Here is a 23,551-nt window from a genome sequence, read left to right on the forward strand (position 1 = left end):
CAAATTCCTTCGTGGATTATCCCATCACTTCCGTGGCAATAACGTGAATGGAACTTTCTTCAGACACAAGGCAATACATGCCTGCTTAATGCAACTCTCAACACCCACTCTGCTCTGGTACATCCAAAAGCATCCTCACCCATCTCTCTTGCACTCGGCCTCGGTTTCGTGCTCAACTTTGACGCATCGTTTCCCACCTCAACTTAATCAATTCCTATCTGGTCTTCCACTACCACTTCCCAAATCCGAAATGCTATCCATCCTTACTTCCCTTCAATGGATTCCCATAAAATTCTCACTTTCACTCATATTCAATATACAATTGACCAAGACATTGGCCAACACCCTTGTTGTTGGGGAAGACGCAGTCGTAAATGATAACGGGTCCTCGTTTGTAATGTAAAAGTATACTGCCACTAATGTGCATGAAAGTAGTAATATCTGTACCCTGCTTGGAATACATGTACAATCTTTCAACCCCCAACTTTCACCCTGCCTCAACCCAACAATCAGCCATCTGCAAAATAAATAGCCAGGTACATTAGGAAATGTTTTCGCAGCAATGCTGTTATTGCAAGTTTCATCAAATGAGAGCTATGATAATTGACCATAATTATCATTTAGATTCTGTTCAGCAGTGTTGCCCATTTGTAAGAAAAGGTGACAGTAGCAAGAAAACAAAAGAAACAAGAAAGAGCAATTGGATTGCAAACCCTCACCATGACGTATTTGTGTGGTGTATTTTGTATGGTGTTTATTAGCTGCTGTGTTTTTTGGTTTATTGACGGAGATTTATGTTCAATCCAATATGGCTGCCGAACCACGTGAACGATGATGTCATCAATTTTATTCTCACATGCAATGAGAATTTTATTCAGAATGCAATTTTATTCTCCCGGTGTGTACCCCAGTTTAGAATAGGTACACCGTTTCCCTACGCATCGTAAGAGGCGACTAAGGGTTGGCGTCAGGAAGGGCATCCGGCCATAAAAACATTGCCTCAAAAAGGGAACCATGATTGTCATGGGGCCCGCAAGGCTAACCCCCACTCTAGTGGGGAAAATGGCCTTCAAACGATCATTCATTCATTTCATTCATTCATTCATTCATGCAATGTTTGTGTAGATCATGCTCAAGAAATTTCAAACTGATTGGATCAAGTTTCTACTTGTCTAATTATGACATCATAATGAAGGCACCAATGACATAGCCTGGTGTTGGCTTAGCGGTTAGGGTGCCGGCTTGGGATCCTAGGATCCTGGGTTCGAATCCCGGTTGATCGCTGAATTAAGGCCAGGGGGGTTGACTCAGCCTGTCATCCTTCCGAGGTCGGCAAATTGAGTACCAGCTTGCTGGGATGAATGATCACGGTGTGTACCCCGATTTAGAATAGGTACACCGTATCCCTGCGCATCGTAAGAGCGTGACCAAGGGTTGGTGTCAGGAAGGGCATACAGGCCATAAGGACATTGCCTCAAACAGGGAACCATGATTGTCATGGGGCTCGCAAGGCTAACCCCCGCTCTAGCGGGGAAAATGGCCTTAAAATGATCATTCATTCATTCATTCAATGACATCATCATGAATATATGTTGTTCCCCATGGTGAATACTTGATAATGAGCCATGCTTCCATTTTTTTCCCTGGAGCGGTTTCGGAGATATGGAGGTGCAAAGTTTTTCGGATATTACCAAGATGGTGCCTGTGTCACGTGACCTATGACATCATAATTATCACAAAAACTATTATATAGGGGAGGTGCTCCGATGGTGAAAATTTTGTGTTAATCGGACCAAAGGTTGCAGAGAAAAGCATACTCACGTTCTGTGCGGACAAACAGACGACAGACAAACAAACAAACAGACCAAAATGCAATATCCTCTCATTTGGCGAGGGTAATAAATAAAAGAAGAAAAATAAATCAAACAAACGAGTAGCAAACCTGCAGTGAAGCTGTATCAACACTAACGGCTGGCAGGAAGTTAGGTTGCATGGCAAGTGCTCCAAAGGCTCGTTCGCCTGCCAACTGGAAGAGCGGCTGCCCAGTCGGCAGGCGAGCCGTTGAGGTTGGTGCCGGGGGAGGAGGCCCCGTGGGTGTGACGCGCGACGCATCTTGTCCAAATCTCAGTGCAGATTGGGCACTTGCGGCGAACACTGCCTCTTGCTGTTGCTGCTGGCACGTGCGCTCCAAGGTTTGCTGGAGGTATTTGGAGTACTCCTGAAGAATGGTAGATTTTTCTGCGACCCCGACCGCCGGACAAGGAGAAGCCGGCACTCTAGTGACCGTCCCACGAGCCGCCGAGGAAGAGGAAGCTGGTGCCTTGGGGGAGGTGACGGTGGTCGTCGATGATGGTGTAGTGGGAGTTTGAAGCGTCACGTCCACCCGAGTTCCTGCCGAGCCGGGTCCTCCATCCACAATGTTGTAGGCCTGCCCGTGAGCATGCTGCCCAGTGCTCGGCTCACCTTTGCTGGCATAGTGATCAAGCAGTGTTTGTAGCACTTCATCTGGGATGCTGCTGCCATTTTTGTCCTGCAGACCTTTCAAGTCAAGTCCCATTGCTTGTGAAGCATCCAGCAGTGCACCCACTGAACCTGCACATAAGGTAATCAAGCAAGAGAACAGCCAGGATGTGGTTTGTTTGTGAAAGAGGGGGAAGCAGACAAAGATGTAAAAAATATAAAGCATTATCAAATCCCCTTCCCCACCTAAAATTGGTTTCAGAGCCACGTATTTATTGCATACATAGAGGAGAAACTGAGAAAAGCAAGAGAAGGGAAGGGGAAAAGAAGGGTAGGTGAGCGAGTGTGAAAGGACAGAGATAGAAGGAGAGACTTTGGGAGGGAAGGTTTTTGAGGGTATGTGTAGGGAAAATGGGAAGAAGGTTCGAGTCAAGAAGTCTCCCATTTTTGCATATGTAAAAAATAGATGGCCCTGGAAATGGTTTTCATTAAGGGTTATCAATGACAAAAGGGGAGCAGGCAAACCATGAAGAAGATTCTCCCAGAACAGGTTGATAGATGCATGCAAACATCAACTGGCAAGTACAAAACAAATTCCGGAAAAAACGTCATGAGGAATAATAACAAATTGTCACCCTATCAGTACTACCAGGGTGAGCTCTGTTATGGTGCAAGCATCTTGTTCTACTGTATGGGGAGAGCTGCCCCTACAAACATTATTTCACCCCCCAAACAGGCACTGGGGTAGAGAAACGACTTACATTCGAGTTGATTCACTGCTGCCAAATCTGAATAACCAAACAGTAAACACGTGTCACAATAACCTTCATTTTAACCCATTCATACCCATTACAAGGGCTCCTTGGCTCGGCACAACAAATGCCATTCCTGTCGACAGGCAAGATCGGTGTGAAAATAAAAATCAAATAGGAAAACTACCAAAATGGGGAATGAAGAGCTACTTTCCTACACACATAAAAAGTCTTTGGTCACATTGTCCAGTTTATTAAATCAAATCCGAGAAGCTGGCACGGCAGTTTCACCGCACGGTAAGAAAGTCCGATGAAACTATGAGCATGGATCAATAAGTTTCGATAAGATGACAAATCCCCACATTGTTCGCACAACACAGTTTTCAGCAAATCTTTCCGGGGAACCGCAGAATAACATCTACACTAATCCCCTCTGCACATGCGGTTCGTTAAGAATGCAACATATTCAGTCACACATCGCACATACCTGCAACACCATCCATGACTCCTCCTTGGTGACCAAGACCCAAGGAAAAGTCTCGGTGAGTGTTGGAACTGGCTCCCTGGATATAGCGCTTCTTCTTCAGGAACTGTGCAGCATCGTCATAGCTGTGCGAAACTTTTCCTCCCCCTCCACCATTGCTTCCACCCTCCACCCCACCGAGTAGGTCCACATCTCCGGCACCACTGGAGCCCTCAATCAAAGTCCTTTTGTCCAGTAACCCAAAACCAAATTTATTTGTTTCTGCTTTCAGTACAGGAAGGGAAATGGGTTTTGAAGAGCCACCGCCATCCTTTACCTTGTCGGCTTTTTTACGCACATCTCCACGTGCATCGCCGTCTATCCGTTCTTTGACCTGGGCCTCCAACATGTGGTGCTCGGCCGACGGTACAGCAAGCTGCGATAGATCCACTGTGAAGCCGTCCGGGACACCCTTTTCCAGTGGCGAGTGCTTGGACACTCCATCCAAACTCAGGTCACTCTTTCCCGGTTGCTTATCACGTGCCACCAACCCAGCCTTGAAATCAAATCCCTGTGCCAGCATACTCGTCGCCACGGCCGCCGCAGCAGCGGCTGCCGCCTGCTGCGCCTTGGTTAGCCTTTTCTTCTTCTTCTTTGGCGGTGCCATTCCACCAGCACTGGCATTCATGGAAATCCCAACCTTCTTATCCTCAGTTCCAGTCACACCCCCACCAGTACCATGGCACATCCGCCGGTGTTTCAGGAGCCTGTCAGATCGCGCAAAGCACTGGGCAAGGAATCGTAATGAAGAGGTGGCAGCAAAAAGGATACATGTTAAATGTAACCAAAAATTATGATTTCATAATTATTTAACTCGCTATTACAAAAGTAAACCAAAAAAAACTGTAGCAAACAACATGATCAATGAAAGAAATAGCACAACATAGTAGCATCATAGTTAGTGATACATTGCGTAATAAAAAAAAAAAATCTTGAAAAATCCAGCAACCTCACCTACCAATATTAGCAATAGTAATTCACAGACCAGTGTTTGTTTGTGTGCTTGTCACGCTACTCCTCCTACAGTTCTGGGCCGATTACATCTAGACTTGCTATATGGGATCAGCATGACCAGAATTAGTGTGGAAGCGTTTTTTATATATATTTGCCAGTGGTCTTGGCAGGAGAGGGTTGCAGGGGGAGGGACGCAATTTCTATAATATGTAAATGTGTTTCATGCAGCGCCGCCTCCAGGTGGGAGAGGGTATTACAACTCCCTACCCTTTACAGTACAGTATTCATGTCCCCACGTCATCCTGTGCAGAGAGGTTTTGATCTTTGAATTATACGAGTGAATACGGATAATAAGACCACCCTCATTGCCACTCCCATGGGGAGTGGGTCCTCCAAGTTAGTATTAATGTTAGTAGTTTAGGTTGTAACCAAAAAAGCTATGTTTATGTTGCACTAAACATTATGCTCCGGTCACCCTTTTTTGGTTGCTTATCACGTGTATGGGTTGCACTACCTTCTTCTCTCCCAATTCCCACATACCAACAGTAAAATATGAATGCGACAATGAAAACAACACAGCAAAGCCATCTCCAATTGGGAATGGCTCGCTATGATTGGAAATTCTCAAACCAAGAGTCTCCAATCCTCATCGTTACGATGTAGGCACAAACTGTGGGGATTCAGAGACAAGCTTCCAAAAGTTATTTTGCTCAAAACAAATGCCGGCTATGCCAAAATTGCCGGCTGCACCTGCTCAGGAACTCAGACCATAATCCAGAGCAGCCAGTCATAAAAACAAATGTACAGATAGACAGTGAGCGAGTCACAGATCGATCGCTTCACGAAAAGTTCAAAGCACAACAAGCAAGCAGTCACACCGACCTCACCACCCGCCGCGCTGTCAAACCTGCAAGCAATATTCGCACTTGTACGGTTTCTCTCCACTGTGGGTGCGCTTGTGCCGGTCCAGGTGGTACTTCTGTATGAACCTCATGTTGCATTGATCGCACGAGAACGGTTTCTCACCTGAGGATAAAGCCCACCATGGGAGGGTGTATGGAGGAACGAGGTAGGGGGGAGGGTACAATTTTACTTTGTCACCATTCAACATAGATTGGAATCAAAAGTATAAACAGGACAATGAAAAGCACAGTCGAGACCGATTCAGGGCGGCCTACTTGACATCATGGCTGGAGAGCTCGTCACCTGGTGCTGTGACCCAGTGTTCAAGATTTAACTCCAAGGAAACGTACTCGGTTAATGCAAGCTCTATACTACATAGCCTAATCAAACTATCTTGGCAGGCGGTGCAGCCGTTTTCATCAACGTTAATACGAGTAGTCATGCACGTGCTGGTCACAAACGCAGCGTTGACGCGTTTGTGGAACTCATCAAAGGATCTATGCACGTTACAGTCAGGTGGGTGAGAATGGTAATCTTGCATCACTGGTAGTCCTTACACACAACAATGGCAATGCAACAGCAAACAACACAACCAATCCCATTTTGCCTTCTAACACTTCTATATTTGTTGAGGCCTAACTCTCAAAATGTCTTTTAATAAGGTCTGAGAAATTAAAAGACTGACAGAAAAAGAATAACTCAAATATTATTAAAATAAGGTCGAGAAATTTATTTAGGCCTCATTGGTGAAACAATTTTAGAAATCTTTTAACATGAAAGTGGATTATGTTGGGACCCTCACAATGTGGAATTGCCTTCTTTTCCTTCAACTATTGCACTTCACTTAACTATGCCATTCCAACAGTCTGCACCACTGTGTTACAACTGCGACTACTCCATTAAAAACAAACACAAAGCACGAACAGAGGGAGCAAGGAACGCAAGTGGGACGGAGGCAACAGGAGATAAAGGGCATGAAGGGGCGATGGAACATCTCTGTCTTTGACAAACACAGTCGGTGTACCCGGCGGTGGGGCAGTACATGTCATTCATTTTGATGATCACGATATTTGATAAAAGGTTTGGAACTAGGTGCTTATTTTCTTTATTCCTTCAAACAGGGGGAAAAAATCCATTTAGAAGCAAGTGCAAAAACAAAGAAAGAAAAAAAAAAAAAAAGCCAAAAAAAAAAAAGCAAAAAAAAAAAGGAAACCAAAAAAAGCAAAAAAAAAAAGGAAACCAAAAAAAGCAAAAAAAAAAAGGAAACCAAAAAAAAAAAAAAAAAAAGGAAACCAAAAAAAGCAAAAAAAAAAAGGAAACCAAAAAAAGCAAAAAAAAAAAGGAAACCAAAAAAAGCAAAAAAAAAAAGGAAACCAAAAAAAAAAAAAAAAAAGGAAACCAAAAAAAGCAAAAAAAAAAAGGAAACCAAAAAAAGCAAAAAAAAAAAGGAAACCAAAAAAAGCAAAAAAAAAAAGGAAACCAAAAAAAAAAAAAAGGGGGACCATTTATAATCCTTTCATTTTAAGCTTAGGGCCAGCGGGGAAGAAATGGATAAAAGAGGTAAAAATCAAAAAACATGTTCATAATAAATAAAAAAGGCTCCTTGGATATCAAAACTGCACATGCACGGACATGCGTACATACGTTCGTGCACACGCGTACATGCACATGCACACACACACACAAAAAAAACAAAACAAAGCAAACAGCAGGGCCAGCGAAAGGCTGTTCAAATCAGCCGTTAGCTTTGCAGTAACCATTGCACCCGTTTGCAAATAGAATTTTGAACCAAGCGCCATTTATCTCAAATCAATCAGAATTAAATGATCTCGAAGGAAATAAAAACATCCGCCAATTTAGGAATCTAAGATGGAGCGTTTATGGATGGCCATGCTGTAAGCTTGGAGACGGTTGGAGGATTAAAAAAACAAAAAGGTAAAGTTACCGCTGTGAATTCTCTCGTGCCTTTGGAGCAGATACTTTTGCACAAAGCTCATGTTACACTGGCTGCACTGGTATGGTCGTTCACCTGAGGAACCGGCGGGAAATCAAAGGTTACTGCAAAATATGCACCGCATGTTCAACAGCACTTCTCATTCAACCTCAATAAAAATTCCAGCAAATACTGCATAACCTCTCACGATATGTAACGGAAGCGAACACATACTCTTCCTCTAAGAACGACAAGTGAAGATGTGTCTGTGGCCGGCGGTTTGCCGATGATGACGATGACGATGATGATGATGATGATGATGATATCAGTTTGAGGGGTAGATGTCACATGCTACATCTTACCACGAGACTATCATCAATTTAGCATCAGGATCACACAAATGAGTCAGAGAGGGAGGAAAGACAGAAGTGATAGTTTCACAAAAGGTACCAACAAAGATGTACATATATTAATGTACACTCTAAGATGACGTCTGCCCATCCTCGGGTACATCAATTCACACAACCATGACATTTTTGAAGAGAAACAAAGGTGCGAGTCTGTACATCCCTCGATTGCATGCTAGGTAGATCTGCAATGATCAATAGTGGAGAGAAAATGGGAGGAGGGTGGGGGTCTCCCGCCCCACAACCTAAAATGCCTACCTCGGGTGCAGTGGGAAATGAAAAGTTTCCCTTTCATTACCCACGGCACCCCACAGCAGCATTGAGTGCCCCTCTCAGGTCTCCCCCCGCTCTCTCTCCCCGAGTGCCTACTTCGGGTTTCTCCTTCACCCCAGGTCCTTGATAAACTCCATGTGGTTTTCGCCATACTCGTGGAAGAGTGATCCGAGATCCATCAACTCATTCAGAAAGCGTTCAGAATCATTGGAATCTCCCGCGATGAAGCTAACTCCAAGGGCCTTTCACTCACTCACCGCAGGCAGGTTGGTGGTCTTTCCGTCTTCTACCGACTCCTCTCTGGCCTTGCTCCCCCAGCTCTCTCTGGGCTCTGTCCCCCAAATATTCCTACAGGTCGCACAAGATCTGCCTGCAACCCTCTTATGGTTAAACTGCCAAAATCAAGACTCTCTGCTCACCTTCACTCCTTCATTCCTCTTTTCTCCCACCTCTGGAACAAACTCCCTCACTCTCTTCAATCCCAATCCACCCTCCAGGTCTTTAAAACAGCTGTTCACCACCATCTCTTATCTTCCCCCATCCAAAACCTTGATCTTTTCTACCCCCACTAATTTCACCCCAAATCCACTTTTTTGAAATACCAACTTCTGTCCTGGAAGTCTTTGGTGTCCTTGTGTTTCGTACTTCTCCCATCCCCCCCCCCCCTTCCCACGCCTCCTCCCCCCAGGCCCTCTCCCTCCCACACATCTCCCTGCTCTCAAATGTTGTGTTTGTGTGCTTCCCCTTCTCTCCCCATCTTGTCTTCTGCTCCCTCTTTTTATATATTTTGTTTGTGTTTGATTTGTTTGTGAAATAAATGTTAGCTCTTTCACGAGCCTCGATTTTGTATACAAAAAAAAAAAAAAAAAAAAAAAAAAAAAACTTCCACGACCACCTCGCTCGGATCACTCTTCCACGGCCCCTCGCTCGGATCACTCTTCCACGGCCCCCTCGCTCGGATCACTCTTCCACGGCCCCCTCGCCCGGATCACTCTTCCACGGCCCCTCGCTCGGATCACTCTTCCACGGCCCCCTCGCTCGGATCACTCTTCCACGGCCCCCTCGCTCGGATCACTCTTCCACGGCCCCTCGCTCGGATCACTCTTCCACGGCCCCCTCGCTCGGATCACTCTTCCACGGCCCCCTCGCTCGGATCACTCTTCCACGGCCCCCTCGCTCGGATCACTCTTCCACGGCCCCCTCGCTCGGATCACTCTTCCACGGCCCCCTCGCTCGGATCACTCTTCCACGGCCCCCTCGCTCGGATCACTCTTCCACGGCCCCCTCGCTCGGATCACTCTTCCACGGCCCCCTCGCTCGGATCACTCTTCCACGGCCCCCTCGCTCGGATCACTCTTCCACGGCCCCTCGCTCGGATCACTCTTCCACGGCCCCTCGCTCGGATCACTCTTCCACGGCCCCCTCGCTCGGATCACTCTTCCACGACCCCCTCGCTCGGATCACTCTTCCACGACCCCTCGCTCGGATCACTCTTCCACGACCCCCTCGCTCGGATCACACTTCCACGACCCCCTAGCTCGGATCACTCTTCCACGACCCCTCGCTCGGATCACTCTTCCACGACCCCCTCGCTCGGATCACTCTTCCACGACCCCCTCGCTCGGATCACTCTTCCACGACCCCCTCGCTGGGATCGCTCTTCTATGACATCCTCGCTCGGGTCAATGAACCGCAACGCCGAGATACTTGCACGGGTTACTCGGCCACAACGCCGAGATCCTCTTATGGATCACTCGCCAACGACCCTAGCTCAGATCACTCGCCCACAACCCCGAGATCCTAGCGCGGGTCACTCGCCAGAGACCCTTAGATCACCCATCGGGTCGCTCACCTGCGACCTATAGATCCCCTGTGAGCCACCCACCTGCCTGTAGCCCTGCAGGCCTCAGTCAGTCCGCCCACCTGGTACCATCACCCACTCGGCCTGCCTGTGCATGGCCCCGCAAACGCTCAATCGGCCCTATGACCCTCACCATCGTCAAATCGTGTGTGACCCTCACTCAGTGTGTGACCGTGTCAGTGTCAGTGTCACTGTCAGTGTCAGTGTCAGTGTCACAGTGTCACGTGTGTGACCCTCACTCAGTCCACTCACGCCCCTCACCCTCATGTTACCTCAAAACACCCAGGCGACATCAAGTCCACCCCTCTCCCCCCGCTCGCGCATGACCTCGAGAGCCTGGATTGGCGAACTCATGTGGCGATATGAAGTTCCTCACAAGCGACCTCGAGACCCCGACACCCTCGGTCAGTTCACTCACCAACAACCTCGAGAGTTTCAATGAGGTTACTTCGGAGAGTCTCATTGGGGTTACTTCCAACTTTGAGAGCTTGTTAGGGTTACTTGCGACCTTGAGATGTTGGGTTAGTTATGACCTCAATTTGTTGACTACAACACAACAACAACAACAACAACAACATGCATTTTAAGGCCATGTTCCCTGCTAGAGCGGGGGTTAGCCTTGCGGTCCCCATGACAATCTTCTCCATTTAAATTTTCCCGTTGGAATTAAAACTATTTCCCAAATAAATCCATGCCAATACAGGTCAATACAGGCCTGAGTGTTGAGTTGTATTGCATAAGGCCGAATTTACAGGTTTGCAAAAACCTGCATGTTCGGCCAGAAACTAAATCAAATGCCTTGGCCATCATTCAAGACAAATGGTCTGTTATTTTTGTGTTGCGGTGTTTTCCAAAAGGTCCGACATCCCCACTGAACATCCCCATGCACCCAAACCTCATCAACAATTGTCATTGATGCAGTTTACCGAGGGAAATTCCCTAGTTGACAAGATCAGCAGTGATGACATTAAACATTCACCAACATGTTAAAAGTATCAAAATCGGAAACTTGATGCAAAATATCTTTGAATCTGATCAGTAAATGCAAAAACTTTCAAACAATAGTGCTCAATCATCAGTGATCGTGGAATCGGTCATCAGCATAAGTAAATATTGTTGTGGCTGGCCGGTTCGAAACCAGTGAGTCGTTTTAATATGACAATAATGGTCAATCACAACCAAACCACCAGATCTCACATCCAAATGCAACACTAATGTGCAGATTGGGGATGCCAAATCAGTTGAATGCTACACCAGTAAACACCACCTTCACATAACCAATTCGACCGAGCAAGCCTGAAATACTTGGCTCTGTCTTTATAATTTATGCTGTTTCTACCGCCGTAGCCAATTCATCCCTCCACAAGTTTTTCATAATCAGCAAAGAAGAAAACACAACAACCAGAATTCACCCTGACACCCCAAGGAAACACAAGGAAGCAAACAATCAATTATGTAATAATAAACCCTCAACCCAACTACTGGTATGCGTCCATGATGCCAATGAACAAACGAAGATTTCTTAATTACATAGGTCCTTATCCGGGCCCAATCATTCACACCACAGTGGAGAGACAGAGGGAATAAACAGACAAAAATATTGTGCTGTGTCCGACAAGGCATCGCAGGATGATCAAGATCTCAGCCGCAATGGCAAGGAAACTGGCTGTCACGTTCTGTCTGTTGTCTGGCCCGGAGGAGAGGACAGGGCCGAGCTCTGGCTGCACTAGGAGTGAGACAAAGTGCACACTGTTCCCACAAGGTGGATTTGCCCTCGCTCCGCTTTTCCTCAGTTTCCGCCCTCGTGCCACCCTTTATCCCCTCGCGCCCGGGAGTCATCAGCGATGCGTTACAGCCCTCCCCTGTCACTCACCATTGGCCCGCAGCTTAGTCTGTGAGCAAGGCAAAACCTGTCTTGACCCTTGAGCCACTTATGCCTCAGTAGGCTCGATCAGCGCTGTCAGCAATTCCCGTTTTCCCACCCAAAATAGCGCCGGTGACCTAGTGAACACTTCAAATGAACATAATTGACAGATTACAGAGGTGAGGACATAAAAAATGGGTCAAAAAGGTTCATAATTTTAGATACCAACACTGGGAGAGTGAGAAGACATCAACCTATTACATAATCAACACATTTATAATATCACAATTAATTATGTCACACTTACGCTATTACATTTACGAAGGATATAACCACACTATACTAAGCATGATTACCTACTTGAATCCAAATATTTCAACAACAATCTACTATAAATGGATCAGTTGTGTGCATGTGCATGTGCATGCTATCTCCATTTGCGGGTTTCAGGAGGTTGAACAAAGTCCTTCCAGGACCCAAAGTATCCACCTCCGCTTTGGTAAGGGATCACGGTTCATGGACCAAGCTGTTCAACGTTTTCAGAGTTTTGCTCCAAGGGCTTTTTTCAGGATCGTCACCGAACCTCAGATTGCCTCCAGTTGTAGTTCATTTGTGGTTGTAGTTCATTCCTGAGGATGGTTTTTAAAATCTCTGCGAGGTTCTTCTTCTTCATCATTTCTGTTGCTCCAATTATCACCGGTACAATTTCGATGCTCTTCAGCTTCCAAGATCTCTTCACCTCATTTTTGAAGACCTGCTATTTAGTAATTTTCTTGATTTCTGCGTTGTTTAGGCCAAAATCGCTGGGTACTGATATCTCAATCATCAATGCTGTCTTTTCCTTTGTGTACCTGAGTACAATGTCCGGACGCAATGTTTTGTTTCTATGTTCACGCTCGATGGAATCACCAGGTCATACGTGAGCACGACGTCCTCATTTTCAATGATTGCCCTTGGTTCGTGTTTCCATGAGTTTTCTTTGATGTGCCATTGTGTGTAAAGTTGTTTTGATAATAGTGTTTTGCATTCCAAGAACAGGTGACTGGTACTTTCTGCGCATGTGTGTGCATGTGTGTGTATGTGTGTGTATGTGTATGTGAGGCATGTTTTTTGTGGAGTTCTACTGGAGCTTTCTGATGTGGAATATGATACACTAAAATGATCGTCATGATCTCCTCAGAAGATTAGGATAATTACTGAAAGAAAAAAAATCCAGAAGAATTCCCATGTTTTAAACGTGCGCCGTGTTAATGTGCATCGAGCAGCTTAATGGGTCCTTTCACAGCATGACATTCAAATTACATAAGAAATAACAAAAAGAATGATAACTTTGTAACAAAGCATATATTAAATAGTACGAATAATATTAACAATCGTAATCGTAGTATAATCTGGCAATAATAATAAAAATCGTATAATCCCACCCCACGCCTTCTCCATCCCCTTGTGCTTTTTGTGCTTGCATGGATGTAACATGCTATGGTGGAGGGATCTCCTCTTCCTGCCACAGAAGGATTTGGGAACAATCAAAAGGGCTGTATTCCACGTGTATACGGGCTCTCAAAGCCACACGTGACGCATTTTCGGACACCCGATGAAAGTGTTAGTAACATGGTGACAAGCTAATTAGGGGCTTGAAATTCGAAAATTTACAAGTTTTTATTATTTTTATTTTTTTGTATACAAGATCTAGGCTTGTGTAAGAGGACAATCACAAAAACAATCATCAATCAATCACAAAAAAAAAAAACGGACACACAAAACATGCAATAAAGGGAGCAGGAGACAAGATGGGGAGAGGGAGGGAAGCACACAAGTACAACAGCAGAGAACAGGGACATCGGGAGATCTGTGGGAGGGAGAGGGTTTGGGGGAGGGGGAGGCATGGGAAGGGGGAGGGGGAGGGTGGGGGAGAGGTAGAAAACACATGGACATTGCTAGGACTTCAAGGAAAGAAGTTGGTATTTCAAAAAAGTGGATCTGGGGTGAATTAACGGGGGTAGAAAGTGATAAATAATATTATAGGTTGTAGTTATTTAATAGTGATATTAAATTGTGATAATAGGTTGTACTTATTGAAAGTGATAAATAAGTCCAACCTATCAAAAGTTGGTCACATTTTCTGGATGGTTACCCTGACAGAAAGCAAATTCTTCCATCCCACAATGCACTGCTACCCCCCTTAATCCACAAATATATAGATACACCATGCAAGGGTCATGCAAGGAATTTTGGGTGGAAGTGGAAATGCCAGTGGGAATTTTGTCCAATACTACTGTCGACAAGTTAAGAATAACGCAACTTTGATGAAGACTTCTCTGAAATACCTGGTGTTTCTTTGACTACGGCAATCACAAAGGGAACTCAAGTGTTCATTTACAGGAAATGGCTTCAAAATAGACAAACACCATCTATTCGATGAAAAAGTGGCAACATAATAATGGGAAAGTTGCAATTTGCTCAATGGAAACCTCAATTGTCAACATGGGTCTCAACGGAAACCTTTAATCTCCTCTACCTGTTAAGTCTGGTACCCAAGGCAGTATTCTGGACTCAGTCCTATTCTTAATCTCCATCAATGATCTCTGGTTCTCTCAAAAATCCTCTTTGTCTATTTGCTGATGACTCCACACCCTGCCATGACATCTCTCATCCTTCAGACAGCAAGGCTGCAGTCTCTTCCCTCTTTTCCGACCTTGACAAATCACAAGCTGGTCAAACACGTGGAATGTCTTTCAATCCGGACAAATCTCACACTCTCACAATCTCTCTCCAAAAGGACTGTATGTCAAACCCTACAATATACATTCTTAACAATCCTCTTAAGGAACTTCAGTCATTCAAACTCCTGCGTCTCATTATCAGCCATGATCTTTCTTGGGCAAACCACATGTTGTTGTTGTTGTGTTTTTTTTTTTGTTTTGTTTTGTTTTGTTTTGTATACAAGATCGAGGCTCGTGAAAGAGCGAAAATTAATCACACAGAGAGACAAACAGACACATAAAACAAATAACATCGGGAGCGGTAGACAAGATGGGGAGAGAGGGGGAAGGACACAAACACAACATTTGAGAGCAGGGACCGAGAGACATGGAGACATCGAGAGATCTGTGGGAGGGAGAGGGCTTTGGGGGGGAGGCATGTGAAGGGGGGAGGCATGTGAAGGGGGGGAGGCATGTGAAGGGGGGGGAGTTGGCCTCCAAATCCACTCAGCATCATGCGTCGTACAAAGTCCTTCCTTGGCACACGTGAACTCCACTCCTATCCACCTACAAGGCCTTAGACCGCAGCTTAATGGAGTACTGGTCTCCTTTCTGCACTGGCTCCCACGCCTCACATAGTGCTGAGCTTAATGCAGTAGAAACAAAGGACTTAAAGATTATTGGAATCTCCCGCGATGAAGCCACATCTATGGGCCTATCACCTTCCCATCGCAGACAGGTCGGTGGTCTCTCTGTTTTATACCTCCTAGTTTCTGATCTTGCATCCTCTGGTCTTTCCATGTTTTGTCCCCCTCCTGAACCCCCAGGTATGTGCAGTGCGCATGCCCTTCTGGTGAAATTCCCAAAATCCAGAATCTATGCGCACCTCCACTCATTCGCTCTTCTATTTCCCCCACCTGTGGAACCAACTTCTACACTCTCTTCAATCTTATTCTTCCCTCCAGGTATTCAAGACAGCTGTTTATCACAATCTCAGATTATCCACCATCCAAAACAATGATATTCTCTTTTTTTCCCCGGAGCCCATTTCCTTCCAAATTTCCAGGTTTTCCTTCCTGAGAGTATGTTTCTGTATCCATCTTGTCCACCCCATCCATCCTCCCAACCCCTCTTTCCTCCCCACACGCATGGCTTGTCCAAGTTTCCCTATATTTTGTCCTTCAACCCTGCTGTTGATGTTTCCCTACGTTTCTCTACTGTGTCCTTTTGTTCTGTTGCATCCTGATCCGTCCAGTGTTCCATCCAGCCCTTCCATGAACATTGAACCTGAATACAAAAAAAATAAAAATCACTCTCATTCCTTCGAGATGGTTGGCAGATGCCCCTTAGTGGTATGCTGGTGAAAAGAGCCAGAAGTTCATAGATAAAATATGTCACTGGAGATCATTCCTTCTTGTGTAATGATCGTTTTCCTATTGCAAATTTGAAAACCTGCTTACAGAACAATTATCCAGGAGGTTCCTTATCCACAACAGGTGAATAGCAACGAGGAAAGCGAGTAGGTAAAGGATACGAGTAGATCAAGTAACGATAAACTTACCAGTGTGCGATAACAGGTGCCTCTGCAGGTGGTAGTTAGTGCGGAAAGCTGCACTACAGCGTTCACAGGGGAATGGCCGCGGATGAGTAAGGACGACGGAGCCATCCGCTTCCACGGCCAAAGTCTGCACAGTGGTACAAAACAAACATGGGGAACCGACCTTTAATGGCACTTCATACAACGTACACAGATAAGAAGAATTACCAAAGCGTATGTAGTACTTCCCAACTACCTTTCACCCCATAATAATTGACAACTTACACATCCTACATTAGTGGTGCACACTATTTACACTCTGCTTCCGACTACCACGATCAGGTGAAACGTGTTACGGATTCGTCACTTCCGTTGTGGTGGCTTTCATCCACTTGAGACATTCCTGGCTCCATGTATTATTATTATTGTTGTTGTTTGAGGGAAATATTTCTAGCTCTAACAAAAAAACATTGCCTCAAACAGGGAACCATGATTGTCATGGGGCCCGCAAGGCTAACCCCAGCTCTAGCGGGGAAAATGGCCTTAAAACGATCATTCATTTGAGGGAAATAGCAATTATTATTGTCAAAAGTTAAAGGAATGTTTTAAAAATGAAACCGGATCGGGAACCGGAAGACGAAGAAGAAGAAGAAAAAAAGGGGCGGAGCGAATGGGTCAGACAAGAAAGCCGAGTTGCTCCGGGTTCTGAAGCGAACGTTGGCGAGTCACTAGCGAACTTTCGGGTTTCCGGGAGAGGAATTCCTACGACGGAGTTGTCATCGCTGTGACCGGTCAACCTGCATGTCAGGTTTTGCGATCGATTCAGGAGAGAATCATCGCCGTGCCGTGCACCACGAGACCGGGTCGTCGGCCATTTTGACTCGAGCAGGATTTGTGCTTCGCTCGCGGTTTCGTTTCTTTTCGACAATTCTCACCGCATTCAGACGTCAATCTGGGGTGTGTTTGTGACGCGGATTTTTGAAGGTTAATTCGTCCATACCCGAGGGTGTGATCTCTCGGTCGCCTGTAGGGCGCCTTTGGATTTCCAAGTCGCCTTGAGGGCGCCTTTGTACAGCTTCGGCTGTGTGACTGCCCTGGCCATCCGCACGGGATTCTGGTCGTTTGGACATCGTTCTAGCGATCGCTAGAGCGAATCAACTTCGTCTTGGAGCCGGGAATAAGAGACATTGGGGAATGTTCTTGTTACACTCACTTCGAGCACAGTGAGTTATATATTGCAAAACTGATGGTACCATCATAGGACATATTGATTGTTCTTTTGAATAATATTGTTGTTGTACCGTTATTCTTGTGTAATCTCAATACAATATTTGTTTGTGAGTAACAATTGGGGTGGCCTCTCCATTGATCTTTGACACACAGAATGACATTTTTCTGCCGTGACTCCTCTCGGGGCTCGGAGGTACACCGTGACCAGGGGGTCGGGGAGGAGCACGTAACAAACGCTAAACCATGGATTGTCATACGGCAGTTCTAACTTTGCCAAATACAAAAAAGCACTCAAGAGTATGGAGGACGATAGTCAAATTATAGTACCACACACTCGAAATGCACACATTGCACAAAAGTACTTTCTGCAGAGGTCAGCGAAGGTAGAATGGGTCAGGGTGCAGAGCACAATCCACGTCAACAACTTTTAAATAATACGTTTAAATTTTAAAAGTAAATTTTTACTTTAATTAAGTAATTTAATAAGTAATTTAATTAAGTAATTAAGTAATTTTAAAAATAAAGGACTACAATATATTGCTATGGTTCTGAGATTTGTACATATGACATCATTAAAGGTTAAAGGTTTGCCCCCCATAGTTAGTCCACAAGCAACACGTAGGCCCACTTAGAGTATTAGTTATGTCATAGTATGTGTAAGAGTAGGCCTTTTCCCTAGTAATATCTGCGTTGTGTAAAGAAATGAGCTTAGGTCCTTTCATTTTGCGGCCACCCTTCAATTTCACCTATGGGCAAACGCGATCCCGCGTCCCATTTTGGCTGATCCCTCCGTGTGTTACGCTTTGGCTGCCAGCAGCATTCGCTGCCCTTTGTTCGCTCGAAACTAGCCCAGTAACACGAGTTAGGCCTAAGAAGAGGGAGGAGCGCGGAGGTCGAGGAGGAGCGGCGTCAAGGAGCACGTCAGAGGCGATGACGGGAAGGGCCACCAGCCAACCAGGGCTCTAAGGGCATGGCGTGATAGGGCGTGGTAAGGGCGCATCTGGCAAATTCCAGAGAGTTCACTGGGCAGGGCTATATAAGCCTTCACACAAAGCCCTTAAAAAGGACTTGTCGGCACAGGAGTTATGAGAAGGGAGAGGACTCGCGTGAACAAGACTGTATCCAGAAGACTGGAAGGAGTTGCATTGTATTGAACTATTACGTACGCAGCCACGCGAGTGAACGCGGCCATAGCCGCCAGAGTAGCCGCCAGAGCCCAGCCCTACCGTTCGCCCCGTAATTATCCCGTGCGCGCAAACGACACGCGGAGAGCTCCTGCCGTCTCTGTTTCATCTACTTCGCGGTGCGAGCTGGGGACCGGAGGGAGAGCTGCCCAGACGCCATCCCTGGACGTGCTGACCTGTTCATCTGCAAACCCCGTGTGAGTGTGTCTGAGTGTGAACGGGCCCGTTTGTCCAGGGAATAAGTTAAGACTGTGATTAAGGCTGCACTGTGTCTTCTTCTTCTGATCATTGTACACCGTGTAAATAAATCTTGTTATTCCTTTTCTTCCAATTCGACCGTTTCTGTGATTTCCATCATTGGGTAAGCGTGGCACGAATAAAAACCGCTTGGATCGGGGTCTAGTAATTGATAACGGCTCGGGTCACGGGTTCGCTACCGCTCGGCGTATCCACCAACACCCGTGATTCGGGCGGGGCTTATTTCCTCGTTTTTGGGCAGCGCGAGTAATTACGTAATAGCGAATTCTTAGTCCTAAAACCCTATTTCACGCTGTCCGGGAAGGACGTCATAGGTCCCGGGTCCCGTCGGTCAGTCAAAGACAAGGGGACTAATCCCCCCTTGGTAAGGGGAAAAGGCCGGCGCAGAGATCCACAACAATATTTAATTTAAAGCCTGCTCCAAACACCGATGTGTACCCCGATTTAGAATAGGTACACGGTATCCCTGCGCATCGTAAGAGGCGACTAAGGGTTGGCGTCAGGAAGGGTATCCGGCCATAAAAACATTGCCTCAAACAGGGAACCATGATTGTCATGGGGCCCGCAAGGCTAACCCCTGCTCTAGCGGGGAAAATGGCCTTAAAACGATCATTCATTCATTCACATTCCAAGCAACTAGAACAGCACTCGGTAGAGAGCATACCTCCACCAGGCCAAACAGTTTATGTTTTGTATCCCACTGATAGGCCGGATCTGGATTCGGACCTGAACCAAAATCGAATTGGCTTGTTCTTGTCACCTAACCAACTCACTACTTCACCAAGTTTTGTCATAATCCGTGCACAACTTCTTGAAATATCATGTTATTTATTGTTTTTGGCCCCACTTCTCAATGGTGAAGAATCACTTTAAATGTTTTTTTTATCTCCGATCTGGATCTGGATTTGAATCTTTACCAAAGTCTAATCATTTCGTCCTTGTCACATACCCATCCCCTCCACCAAATTTCGTCTGAATGCGTCCACAACTTTTTGAGATATCCTGTTCACAAACAGACGCACAAACAGACAGACAAATGAAAAATCGATCAGAGACCGAGGACTTGCCGGAATGTACTTTTTTAATCGGCCATTTTGGACAAATATAAGGCCAAACCACGTGACCGATGACGTCATCATTATTTGTTTTCTAAACTAATTTATTCCTTGATGATGCTCAAGAAATTTCATCTTGATCGGATGAAGTTTTGTACTTGTCGAATTATGACATCATGGAGGCACCTATGACATCATCATTAACATATTGTATTCTCCATGGAGAGTTCTTTACAATGAGCCATGTCTCATTTTTTTTTCTATTCAGCACTTTCGGAGATATAGAGGTGCAAAGTTTTTCGGTTTTTTCAAGATGGCGGCCGAACCACGTGACTGATGAAGTCATCATTATTTTTTCTCCACCAGTTTATGCCAACATGGCGCTCAAGAAATTGCATCTTGATCGGATGAAGTTTCGTACTTGTCGAATTATGACGTCATAATGAAGGTCTTGGGCCGAGAGAGTTAAAAATTGGGCACAGTCTATTCCAGGGCAAGACAAATATGTGTGTAAAGTTTGGCGATTCTATGTGCAACGGTGTAGACGTAGTACTGCGCACAAACAGACAGACAAACAGACTGACAAACCAACCAATCAACATACTTGCCGGAATCTTTTCCGGCAAGTAACAAACAGACAAAGACAGACAGACAGACAAACCAACCGATCAACATACTTGCCGGAATCTTTTCCGGCAAGTAACAAACAGACACACAAACAGACAGACAAACAGACAGCCAAACAGATGATAGGGGTGTGAACATAACCTCCATCCACATTCGGTGGTTGAGGTAATGATAGAATTGTAATTAAACAAGCAAGAAAAAGTATTGCCTTCGCAGGTCCACTCTGCTTTCTCTTGTTCTTCTTCTTCTTGGGCTGCTGCTGTTGTTGCTGCTGCTGCTGCTGTTGCTGCTGTTGCTGCATTTCATATTGCTGTTGCCTGAGTTCTTCTTCTGTACCAGTGGGAGGTCCTTCAACTTCCTGCTTTATGCCAAGCTGTAGGAGATTGGTACAATCAAATTGGACAAAATGGGGTTTGGAAATGGGCACCAGAAAGCCCAGGACGTTTTAGTTGTTTTTAACCTAAATGCTCTGCAGGAATTATATACTCCTGCTGCGTGCCAAGGTGTTGTCCAAGTACTCTTTTTCTCCTTTGTACTTGGATCATCGTAAACAAACAAACAAAAAATACCATAATGTGCCGTACCACCTTCATATCCAGGAAGTGGAAGGCATCAGAGTAATGCTCCCGATTGTCCCGCACAGAGTACGCCAGGCCATGACCTGTGCCCGTTGGGTGATGTAGTCCAGTCCCGCCATCCACATGGTGCGCGTGCAGTGCCGCCAGCGAGCCTTGCTGAACCCTCAGCTCATCACGCAATGCTTTGTCCACCTTGGTATCCTCCATTAGCATGCTGCCTGCTGTGCTCGTCGCTATAAATAAAACCAAAATATAACAAAGTGAGCTGTGGTTACAAACTGAGGATACTTGAACTAGTACCAGTATTAATGATGCTTTTGTACTGGTCTGGAGAGCACACATCTGCACAAGAAAAACAACATATTCCTCAATCATTGGAAAGTTTGACCAATTACACCAATTGTGAAATGGCCAGCCCCTACAACACCTCTCTGTTAGTACAGACTAGTGTCCTCTTGTTGCAACCTTAGATATACTCAGGATGGATCACCTAGGTGTCCCAGAGGTCTTTCTTCCCCCTCCCACTCCAACTCCCGATGGACAGGGGACATCACACACAACATTACTCAAAACACTCCCCCAGGCTACCCGTGGAGCCCGGGTCGTACTACACCCATGGTCATTGTGATAGGCCAGCTGCCTGGTGCATTCCAATCCCCAGGTGGGGGGATTTCCACCCCCCCACCCCCAAGGCCAGGCACATTAGCCCCTCCCCCTCCCGTACCCAGCCCCATGGTCCAAACTCATACCGGGAGCCAAGTGCCTCCAAGGCCGCTCTGATAATTTCATGGCCTCGGGTGCTCAATTGTGGCTGCAGTTGGTGGTCCTTTAGCACCACTGCCTTGCGGACCCACAACCTGGGCCAACAGCCACTGCTGGCCTTGAGCCTCCTGTTCCTGTGCCTTTTTCCGATTGCCATGAGCGGCAAGCAGCTCGTGCCTTTCAACAGATAGATATCAAAAATAACAACAGTTAATAGCCAATTGGAGTTCTCACTCACCCTGTCTCACATTGGCATGGTCTTTTCCAATGGTGATGCCATTCTTTTTAACTTCCCCCAACGAGCATTAACTCACACCCCCAAAAGAGGTGAGTTGACAACACCATGGGTCGAGCCGACCCCTATGTAGTCCGACTCAAACACCCCGGTTGCCGATGCAACCCTCGCCAGTGCCAACTCCAGCCCGCATACTCGGCGGATGCAGCCCTGCACGCAGGTGCAAGCTCAACAGATGAGCACACCATAGCGCATGTGATGTGCCATGTCGCATGTCATGGGTCCTGAGTGACGACCTAACCCCTGTAAGATTTAACCGTGCCTCCCTGAGCACCGTTTCTCACACCACAGGGGTTGCTTCACATTCTGCAGAGGCTGATTGCCTCGCCCTTGCTAATCCCTCCACCTGGCCAGAGCAGGGCTATATCCACACCAATACAACGGTAGTCCTGGCCATTTCCAACTTGCTGGAGGATTTCAGATATTTTCTTTCATTTCAGCACATTTTGCTCACACATCTGTAAATTTTGCTTGTAATTTTCCATAATTTTTATTCATTTTTGCCATCATGGGCAGCACGGGCATTAAGGAGACACGGTTCAGCCCCTGCAGCAAAGAGAGACACCACAGCTGCCCAGACTTCCAAAGAACAAGCGAGCCCCCAGCTCACTGCCCCTTCTCCAAATGGCTTCCTTGTGCAGCCCCCTTCATCTCCAAGTTACACACTGCTCCTGCGTGCAGCATCTTTTATTACATTACCTCTATCTTGGCTATGCCCAAAGCTCCTGAACATCCCTCGCTCACGGCATAATTCCACCAATCGAGCAGCATGCAGTTGCTGTCATCGTACCATCACACATTGATGTTATCGAGGTTCCCATCAAACCACACACACGACGCAAACACAGACAAAACCAAACCATTCTGTTCCCACCCAGTCCTCACCTTGCCTCGTGCCTTGCCTTGTTTCACATAGAGGACGTGGACAAATTACACTTTCCTGTCTAATCCTTATGTCAACTACGTATACCATGTACCAGGGCATACATAAGAACAAGACAATTTCACTTGAACAGGGCCCTGGTTACAGAAAATATTCTGACCTACACAAACACACGGACTAGGCTAATTTAACATTCTACCTAATTTGTAACTCATCATCCCTTGGATCAATTCAGCTTTGACACATGACATGAAGAAAACTTTGACAAAAGGTAACTGGAAACAGAGAGTTACCTGGAAAACACATTGCAATTTCACGACTTGTCGTCACATTCGCGGATGCCATCATCTCTTCTGCGACGCGATTCGTCCCGGTACGAAACACCACAGTATCGCCATCAGTCAGTGCTTCCTTCCTCAGCTGCAGTGGCAGTGGCTGCGGCCAAAAAAAAAAAAAGCAATAAATATAAAACAGAACGGTGCATTTGAGAGAAGCTCTCAGTCAAGAGCC

At 46.0% G+C, this 23,551-nt stretch overlaps 2 protein-coding genes across 10 annotated transcripts in view; both read right to left on the minus strand.

The window, feature by feature from the left end:
- Positions 1-23,551, minus strand: part of LOC137437920 (uncharacterized) — a 422,503-nt gene that overhangs the window by 220,480 nt on the left and 178,472 nt on the right. The gene's annotated exons all lie outside the window — the stretch shown is intronic.
- LOC137437917 (zinc finger protein 148) overlaps positions 1-23,551 on the minus strand; it is a 55,767-nt gene that overhangs the window by 3,776 nt on the left and 28,440 nt on the right. For 4 of the 9 annotated variants that reach the window (XM_068132653.2, XM_068132654.2, XM_068132656.2 and 1 more), the window contains exons 3-11: positions 23,335-23,476; positions 21,108-21,334; positions 20,732-20,896; positions 16,194-16,317; positions 7,538-7,621; positions 5,597-5,715; positions 3,700-4,462; positions 3,222-3,248; positions 1,943-2,592 (exon numbers count right to left, since the gene is read on the minus strand). In XM_068132653.2, coding sequence (XP_067988754.1) covers positions 1,943-2,592; positions 3,222-3,248; positions 3,700-4,462; positions 5,597-5,715; positions 7,538-7,621; positions 16,194-16,317; positions 20,732-20,896; positions 21,108-21,334; positions 23,335-23,476 — 2,301 coding nt within the window. The remainder of the gene's footprint in view (positions 1-1,942; positions 2,593-3,221; positions 3,249-3,699; positions 4,463-5,596; positions 5,716-7,537; positions 7,622-16,193; positions 16,318-20,731; positions 20,897-21,107; positions 21,335-23,334; positions 23,477-23,551) is intronic. The other 5 variants (XM_068132657.2, XM_078768654.1, XM_078768655.1 and 2 more) reach the window with 3 other exon arrangements.

The sequence above is a fragment of the Myxine glutinosa genome, assembly GCF_964187855.1.
Source record: "Myxine glutinosa chromosome 12 unlocalized genomic scaffold, kmMyxGlut1.1 SUPER_12_unloc_2, whole genome shotgun sequence".
Taxonomy (NCBI): Eukaryota; Metazoa; Chordata; class Myxini; order Myxiniformes; family Myxinidae; genus Myxine; species Myxine glutinosa.